This window comes from Haliotis asinina, chromosome 15, assembly GCF_037392515.1.
Source record: "Haliotis asinina isolate JCU_RB_2024 chromosome 15, JCU_Hal_asi_v2, whole genome shotgun sequence".
NCBI classification, from domain to species: domain Eukaryota; kingdom Metazoa; phylum Mollusca; class Gastropoda; order Lepetellida; family Haliotidae; genus Haliotis; species Haliotis asinina.
This window is the reverse complement of record NC_090294.1, coordinates 2,974,010-2,983,755: the sequence shown is the minus strand read 5'-3', so window position 1 is coordinate 2,983,755 and position 9,746 is coordinate 2,974,010. Positions and strand designations below refer to the sequence as shown.

Genomic DNA, 9,746 nt, shown 5'->3' with positions numbered 1-9,746 from the left:
AAACAAACCGGACGGTGTTTATAACTACCGTAGTAAACACAACAAATATCGTGGTCTCATTCTCTTTCTTTATTTAGATTACAGTGTTTGGGGTCATTTGAAATAATTATGAAATAATAATGAAATAATAAAATAAATACTAATAAATAAACAAATAATTATGATTTGATCAGCTGTGTGCTTATAGCCACAGTAATAGTCACTTCACTTCACTGAAATCACTTCATTGCAGATGCAGAAGGTCTCCCACATGGTCTGCATACGTTATCTCATTGAGCCTCTGGTTTAATAGCTGCTGCTTCAAAGATGCTATACGTGCATCTATTGCACGATATCTCCTTCGACGTGAAGGTTCTTTGGGCTGATGTGAAAGTCTGAGTATGGTGACCTCTGTGAGGGACTGTTCCCGTTGGAAGAGCTGGATTACTTCGAAAATGTTCGGATGGGACTTTCTCAAAAGTTTCTTGATTTTGTTGTGCCATCCTTCCAAATGATTATTCATTCGGTGCCCTTGATTTTCAAAGTGATTCCAGATTTCTGGAATGAAAGCCTGGCCTTCAACCCAGCTTGTGGTTACGTAGTCCATGAAGGCAGTGACCTTAGGACTGGCAGGAGATTCCGCAACGGCATTCTATCTTGTCACAGGGCACCAGGGGCAAGGCAGCAGCTCGTCGTACCAACTTCTTGACTTCCCCATCTTCTTTGTAGTCACTAACCAGGCCTTCTTTCTGTACCCTCCTCCATATGCATTGCGCATAGTGAAAGAAGCACCCTCTCACAGAAGCAGCTGGAAATACACCTCTCACTGCATTGTGAGCTGCACGTTCAAAGTCCAGTTGTACAGTATGCGGGGCAAACTGCAAGCCTTGTCTTCCAGCAAGATCACACAGATACTCAAACATCTGAGTGTAGCATTCTGCGCTTCTGTTGGACAGTAAACAGTACACTAGTGGAACCATGTGACAAAACACCTCAGCATGTACACAATATATCTGATCAAACAATTTAGGACATGTATAGAACGTACCATCACAAAATACGGTGCTTGCAGTACACAGATTTTCGATGTTCTTGTCTGTAGTGAAGATCAGAATGTCGGCGTTGACACGATGAAGGAACTGATCGCCTCCTTCCGTCTTTGCGTACTTGTCTTCAAGGTTGGTTTCGGGTCGACTCTCAGGAAGGCGGGGCAAGGTCTTGTGTCTCTGACGATACAGAATGGTGTTCAGTGACTTGAATGATGGGATCTGCTTCAGCATGTCGTCTGAGATGATGTCGTGGTTCTGACGCAGTCTTGAGATCTCCTCGCCGTAAATAGTAGGTATGGGAGTCGTCTCTGTCATTGCTCTCTCCATCAGTCTTGCTTTGAAGGCGTCGACGTGAAACTCGAAGGGAAGTGGGTCGTGGGAGTGTCCAAAAATCTCTATGGCATAGAGTATCTCGCCCTCAGTTGTGAGCCTGGCAGTACATTCTCTCACAACGCAAGAAGAAAATGTTTGATCTCTAACTCATTACTTACTCCCAACAGGATATTTTCATTTGAAATCACCCATACCGAGACGCTCTAAAAAAAAAAAAAAAGACGGGACGCTCTTTTACAGGTAACGGTAATCGGATTAGGTAATTAAGGTCCAGAGTAGGTGAAATGCAATCAACCGTAAATGTGGCTCTCGCGGTATATGTCATTTTTAAAATGTGGCTTTCCCGGGGTGACACCTATTTAATATCAGTTGTCTCAGATTAGGTATTTAATATCAGCTGCCTCAGACTAATTATTTAGTATCAGCTGTCTCCCACTAGGTATTTAATATCATTTGTTTCAGTCTAGTTATTTGATATCAAGTTGTCTCAGACTAGTTACTTAACATCAGTTGTCTCAGACTAGTTACTTAGTATCAATTGTCTCAGACACGTTATGTAATATCAGTTGTCTCAGACTAATTATTTAATATCAATTGTCTCAGACTAGTTATTTATTATCAGTTGTCTCAGACTAGTTGTTTAATATCAGTTGTCTCAGACTAATTATTTAATATCAGCTGTCTCAGACTAATAATTTAATATCAGCTGTCTCAGACTAATCATTTAATATCAGTTGTCTCAGACTAGTTTTTAATATCAGTTGTCTCAGACTAATTATTTAATATCATTTGCCGCAGACTAGTTATTTAACTGAGAATCGTCATGTATGGTTAATTTTCCTGCATTGTAATTCATATAATGTCGTTTATCTGTGTGTGGTAATTATTCCACATGTAATGTCCACTATCCAGATCACACCATGTATGTAGACAAGAGTTCTAGTGTGTCAGAACATGAACCAACTGCTTGTCGTTCCTTTGTACGGATGCCGAGTAACAAACCTGCCGTTCTACTGAAAACCGTTCAGTTCCACTCTACCGATTGACATAATTGATACAAGCAGTCGACAACGTCGTAATGACGTATGGAATGGGGCGACACTGGCAGCGTCAACGTTTCATCACAAGCCTGTCGATCGCACAGTCAATCAACTGTTATCAATTTCGGTTTGACTAATGTCATTTACAGCGAGGCAGTCACTGATAACTGGCCTGTCACAGAATCAAAGTGTTCTGTGGAAACCTGTCAAGTCAACAAACGCATTTACCTACTGATGGTAATAGTTCATTCTACTGGAGTGTTAATTTTAGTTCATTTTGCCTTTTGAAGTTTTTGCACATATGAGATGTTATTCATCATACAACGCATTTCTTCACAAAAAGAAACTACGTTTAGAGAGACACAAAAACGACACACGCACGGGCGTACTCACATACAGACGCACATGCGTGCGTGCGTGAATACATGCGTGCGTGAATACGTGCGTGCATGCGTGCGTGCGTGCATGCATACATACATACATATATACTGTACATGTAGTCACATGCCCAGAGCAAATGGCTATTGAAAGGCATGCAATGAAATACGATGACGTGTTTGGTTGTGAGGGGAAAAACTTTCTCCCGTCCGCCATCTATCGGATTAATCAGATTAATGAGTTTTTGCTTAAAATAACTTAATTCCGTGATGAAAGGTATAAAAGTGTGTCACAAGTTAATTAATTTAACGGACGAATTACGTCTTAGACCACGTTCTGTTACTATGGCAACGCTAGTTTTGAATTCGAGCAAGTCCTGGTCATAAAACAACTTCAGATCAATTTTCAGGGTATCTTTCGAATCGGTTTTAGAAACACAATATTTTCCAATGCACCTCAATGTGTCAGATAGAATCCATCTTTTAAAGTTGCAAAATAAATTAAGATTTACTGCTAGACGAAGTTCAGTCGTTTAAACCTGTAGAGTCCAACAGACTCAAATCTTCCACCGCCTATATTGGGAAAAACTAAACAACAAACTTATTCCTCTTTTTTCACCACAAAACATGGACACCTGTGTTGTTTACTGTGTTGATTAGCATTGATCTTCAGTAACCCATGCTTGTCTGTCGGTGAAGATCCGGGTTAGCATTGATCTTCAGTAACCCATGCTTGTCTGTAGGTGAAGATCCGGGTTAGCATTGATCCTCAGTCACGCATGCTTGTGGAAAAAGGCGACTGACGGGATCGGGTGGTCAGCCTCGCTGACTAGGTTCCCAAATGCACAGATCGAGGCTCATGTTGTTGAACACTGGAATGTCTGGCCCTGACTCGATTATTTACAGACTGCGGCATATAGCTGGAATACTGCTGAATGCGGCGTAAAACTAATGATCTTATTCACGTATTTGTTGATTGTTATTCTAGAATGTGATGATAGATAAGGAAACATCTAACCTTTTAAGTATCAGCTTCTTGTTTACTGCATTCAGCAACGTTTCCGTGTAGATTTAAACATGTTGAGGTCACAACAACACATCAATGCTATGTACATTTACACGTACACGTGTTTACAATTAGCATAAACAAATACAGGTAGCAAATAACAAGTAGCACATTATTGGTGTAGATTAAGATCAATAAAGAACAATGAAGCCACTTAACGGTGTAAACTGATGTTTCGTCGTCAATATTCCCGTAATTGCAGCAAACCCAGCTTTGGAATGAAACATGAGTAACGTTAAAACTGAAGGAATGCAGTAGTGGACCAGCGATGGAGGTCACCATCTTTGGAAAAGGTTACCTTCATAATGAACACTCACACGTGAATAAAAAAAGGTTCTCAAATTAATATATCTTTCATATCGTGGTATAGACAAAATATATTAACGGACAAGTCAGCAATATCTCAACAACATCTCAGTAGATGACATTAGGCTACCACACCGCTCCGTCAATTGGATGAGGAATGAAAACAGTTAAGTCAAGTCACGTCATTCGCACCCACCGAATTCGGGATATGTTGACAAGTTCATTCCACGGTGTTGCAAATTTCAGTTGATGGTATTGCCGATTGCGGAACACCTTTTTCAAATGTACATTTAATAGTGCTGAATGTAACTGAATTAGTTATGTTTCTTGTGAAACCGTGGGTAATTTGGAATTCTCAGACAATTGGCAGCAAATAGAAGCAATTGTTCTTTCCTAACTACCTGAATTCAGATTCACGGCCATAATTCAGCCTGATAATGATAATTCATCATATATAATTCATTAATTCATAGATTCCACCTTAAGAACTAGAACTATTCATATTTGTTCTAAACATAATGAACACATTAATCACTTCATGTTTCCGTAAAGGTAACCCTCGCATGTCCTCATTATAAACGTACCTAACCCGTTTTGAACATAAGTTCTTAAACGGTGATTTTCAAATCTGTCTCGAAACGTTGTGACCTTGTATAATAAAGAAGTTGAACCATAAAGCACTTTTAGTTAGGGTGAGTCAGAGTTTGACAAAAAGGCTTTCTATGATGGGTCGGTAGTAGTCGTCCTGCCATAGAAGAACTCAAACAAATACACGGAAACCCACACACCAGCATGCCGTTACGCACACGAGGCTCACACGTACACACACACACACACACGCACACACACACACACGAACGCACCGTAATTGTTCCCAGTTGTGTCTCCAGATACAACCCAACCTCAATCACGCCTTCGAAATAAATCTGCTCTAAAACAACATGTGACAGATTTACTTTTCCTGACTACTTCAAAGAGAAGTTACAAAGTTACATTAAAACGACCTGCTGAACCCTTTAAGTGTACTCGCCACATCGTTCTGGGACTCTCAAGGCTGTGTATTTGTGTATGGTGCTATTAGGTCCCGGTCGGATCAGAAGGCGAATTTAATCACTTAGTAAACTTGCTCTGAGCTACGGAATCTCAAAGATCAGAACCCATGAACAGGGAATTGTGTTTCCCTTAGGTTTACTTTCCAACATACAATTAACTTTTCAAAGACTTACGATTTTTACAGCGAAATACATTCTTACGTACAGGGAGTCGTCCATTGTTCACACTATAAAGAAAACAACTTTAGAAGCGACATCATGGCTTTGATGTACGCCTCTTGTTAACACACAGATTTAAACTTTTCCATAATGTTTTGACAACCAACAACGTTACACGATGACGAGTTTGATGCAACAGACTTAAGCGAAGAACTTTACCCTTTACACGAGGTTTTGTGACAATTATTCTAAGGATTTGTTCGACTGAATATGTACTTCTGACTGAGATTGAAAGGATTTTCCCAAATGACAAAACGAGTGACCAAAGGGATGAAGAGACACATTAGCTTTGTACCTTTTAGCTGTGTTATCTGTAATGACCTGTGACACCTTAACGCCATCGTGTTTCGGATGAGATTTGACGTTGTTTTCATACCGAAAGTCCCAAGGGAGACAACTAGCACTCAGCTTTCCGGATGGCTGAGTTCCGCAGCCACCATACATTCACTCCTCGGGCGTCTATTAGACGAACACCACCATTGCCGAAATTCACTAGTGAGTTATCCTCTCACGGGATGAGCCCATCCCATCTCATTTGTGTCTTTGATGTAATATAATTATTTTTTCGAGGTTTTGCTTGAGCTCCAGTACCTTATAGAAACGAAGATAGCATTACGCCTTCTTCCTTCTGGGAGTCTTAGATCTACTCTGATGCTCCTAGCAGACACCATGGCGAGGTCCTGTAATGGAATTGCAACACCAAGACCTGTTTGTTCAGTTTGTTAAGTTTTGATAAGTAAACAAGTGTGAACAGAGCTTCCACTTGAAGATGGATTAGATGTACAAGAATTATGGAAAGTTACGTTTAGCGGCAGGCGGAAAAAACGGGGAATCAGTAATGATGTGGGACGGGGTGCAATGAAGATGAAATATCAGTGCAAATTGTGGTCAGTTTGCCTCCAGATGAATGTATTTCAACATGTATTGTATTAACATGTGAACAACATTGCAGTTTAAAAGGAACTGATGGGACTGGCCTTATCTAAACATTTAAATATTAAGCTGCCCCACCACCAAAAAAGACAGATAGATTTTTCGACATTGACCCATAAGGAATAAAATACCATGTGTGTCAACATAGTAAAGACTTGCAATGTTTCATACATAAAACCATGTATCTAAGTTGTGTCTATAGCAGGACAGACTGACCGATTAACGTAAAACATTAATGTCACGGCGATATAATTATGGCCAGGCAATCCGGTGACACTTTTGGCGAGTGAGTGACTGTAAGAGGGTATCGGCTACTGACGTCAGAGCTGTTTCACAATTCATGGAGTGAGTGAGTGAGTGAGTACACCGAAAACGTGTAACTGACTGACTAAAATTTAAAGATTTATGGAGGTATCTCGCTGGCCTTTTGGTAGAGGTAAATGTGATGTATTGATCTATGCCCGTGACATACAGAACATATAATCCTTGCATCAAGGATATTTACAAACATGCACTACAGGTAAATAGTATAAACCATGGACAGATTGTTTAACAAACACGCTGACAATGTTCTGAGAAAAGAAAAGACCCAGATATGATTCTGACAATGGCGTTTTGTGACACTGGCAGGTTGTGTGAAAGGTTGGTGCAGCCGAAGGTACTGGACATGCTCTTCACGAACACCTGGTGGGTACAATCTGTAGTACCGGACATGCTCTTCACGAACACTTGGTGGGTACAATCTGTAGTACCGGACATGCTCTTCACGAACACCTGGTGGGTACAATCTGTAGTACCGGACATGCTCTTCACGAACACCTGGTGGGTACAATCTGTAGTACCGGACATGCTCTTCACGAACACCTGGTGGGTACAATCTGTAGTACCGGACATGCTCTTCACGAACATCTGGTGGGTACAATCTGTAGTACCGGACATGCTCTTCACGAACACCTGGTGGGCACAATCTGTAGTACCGGACATGCTCTTCACGAACACCTGGTGGGTACAATCTGTAGTACCGGGCATGCTCTTCACGAACACCTGGTGGGTACAATCTGTAGTACCGGACATGCTCTTCACGAACACTTGGTAGGTGCAATCTGTAGTACCGGACATGCTCTTCACGAACACCTGGTGGGTACAATCTGTAGTACCGGACATGCTCTTCACGAACACCTGGTGGGTACAATCTGCAGTACCGGACATGCACTTCACGAACACTTGGTGGGTACAATCTGTAGTACCGGACATGCTCTTCACGAACACCTGGTGGGTACAATCTGTAGTACCGGACATGCTCTTCACGAACACCTGGTGGGTACAATCTGTAGTACCGGACATGCTCTTCACGAACACTTGGTAGGTGCAATCTGTAGTACCGGACATGCTCTTCACGAACACCTGGTGGGTACAATCTGTAGTACCGGACATGCACTTCACGAACACCTGGTGGGTACAATCTGTAGTACCGGACATGCTCTTCACGAACACCTGGGGGGTACAATCTGTAGTACCGGACATGCTCTTCACGAACACCTGGTGGGTACAATCTGTAGTACCGGACATGCTCTTCACGAACACCTGGTGGGTACAATCTGTAGTACCGGACATGCTCTTCACGAACACTTGGTGGGTACAATCTGTAGTACCGGACATGCTCTTCACGAACACCTGGTGGGTACAATCTGTAGTACCGGACATGCTCTTCACGAACACCTGGTGGGTACAATCTGTAGTACCGGACATGCTCTTCACGAACACCTGGTGGGTACAATCTGTAGTACCGGACATGCTCTTCACGAACACTTGGTGGGTACAATCTGTAGTACCGGACATGCACTTCACGAACACTTGGTGGGTACAATCTGTAGTACCGGACATGCTCTTCACGAACACTTGGTGGGTACAATCTGTAGTACCGGACATGCACTTCACGAACACTTGGTGGGTACAATCTGTAGTACCGGACATGCTCTTCACGAACACCTGGTGGGTACAATCTGTAGTACCGGACATGCTCTTCACGAACACCTGGTGGGTACAATCTGTAGTACCGGACATGCACTTCACGAACACCTGGTGGGTACAATCTGTAGTACCGGACATGCTCTTCACGAACACCTGGTGGGTACAATCTGTAGTACCGGACATGCTCTTCACGAACACCTGGTGGGTACAATCTGTAGTACCGGACATGCACTTCACGAACACGTGGTGGGTACAATCTGTAGTACCGGACATGCACTTCACGAACACCTGGTGGGTACAATCTGTAGTACCGGACATGCACTTCACGAACACTTGGTGGGTACAATCTGTAGTACCGGACATGCTCTTCACGAACACCTGGTGGGTACAATCTGTAGTACCGGACATGCTCTTCACGAACACCTGGTGGGTACAATCTGTAGTACCGGACATGCTCTTCACGAACACCTGGTGGGTACAATCTGTAGTACCGGACATGCTCTTCACGAACACCTGGTGGGTACAATCTGTAGTACCGGACATGCACTTCACGAACACTTGGTGGGTACAATCTGTAGTACCGGACATGCACTTCACGAACACCTGGTGGGTACAATCTGTAGTACCGGACATGCTTTTCACGAACACTTGGTAGGTGCAACCTGTAGTACCGGACATGCTCTTCACGAACACCTGGTGGGTACAATCTGTAGTACCGGACATGCACTTCACGAACACTTGGTGGGTACAATCTGTAGTACCGGACATGCTCTTCACGAACACCTGGTGGGTACAATCTGTAGTACCGGACATGCTCTTCACGAACATCTGGTGGGTACAATCTGTAGTACCGGACATGCTCTTCACGAACACTTGGTAGGTGCATTCTGTAGTACCGGACATGCTCTTCACGAACACCTGGTGGGTACAATCTGTAGTACCGGACATGCACTTGACGAACACTTGGTAGGTACAATCTGTAGTACCGGACATGCACTTCACGAACACCTGGTGGGTACAATCTGTAGTACCGGACATGCTCTTCACGAACACCTGGTGGGTACAATCTGTAGTACCGGACATGCACTTCACGAACACTTGGTAGGTGCAATCTGTAGTACCGGACATGCTCTTCACGAACACCTGGTGGGTACAATCTGTAGTACCGGACATGCACTTCACGAACACTTGGTGGGTACAATCTGTAGTACCGGACATGCACTTCACGAACACCTGGTGGGTACAATCTGTAGTACCGGACATGCTCTTCACGAACACTTGGTAGGTACAATCTGTAGTACCGGACATGCTCTTCACGAACACCTGGTGGGTACAATCTGTAGTACCGGACATGCACTTCACGAACACCTGGTGGGTGCAATCTGTAGTACCGGACATGCTCTTGAATCATGAACACCTGG

General features: G+C 43.1%; 1 protein-coding gene across 1 annotated transcript; it reads right to left on the bottom strand.

The window, feature by feature from the left end:
- Window positions 1–599: 599 nt before the first annotated feature.
- LOC137266188 (uncharacterized) lies at window positions 600–9,723 on the bottom strand. Its single transcript, XM_067801694.1, has 3 exons — window positions 6,961–9,723; window positions 6,013–6,101; window positions 600–1,458 (listed from the first exon to the last, which is right to left on the bottom strand). Exons 1-3 carry the CDS (start codon window positions 9,721–9,723, stop codon window positions 600–602), a joined length of 3,711 nt encoding a protein of 1,236 aa, XP_067657795.1.
- Between the last annotated feature and the right edge of the window lie 23 nt (window positions 9,724–9,746).

Bases quoted from the DNA above. Each gene is read 5' to 3' on its own strand.
- LOC137266188 (XM_067801694.1), bottom strand. From the start codon at position 9,723: ATGTCCGGTACTACAGATTGCACCCACCAGGTGTTCGTGAAGTGCATG. The intron at 6,102-6,960 runs GTCAGAATCATA...ATTCCATTACAG, and splicing joins CAGTGTCACAAAACGCCATT to GACCTCGCCATGGTGTCTGC. The intron at 1,459-6,012 runs GTACTGGAGCTC...ATGTACTGCCAG, and splicing joins GCTATCTTCGTTTCTATAAG to GCTCACAACTGAGGGCGAGA.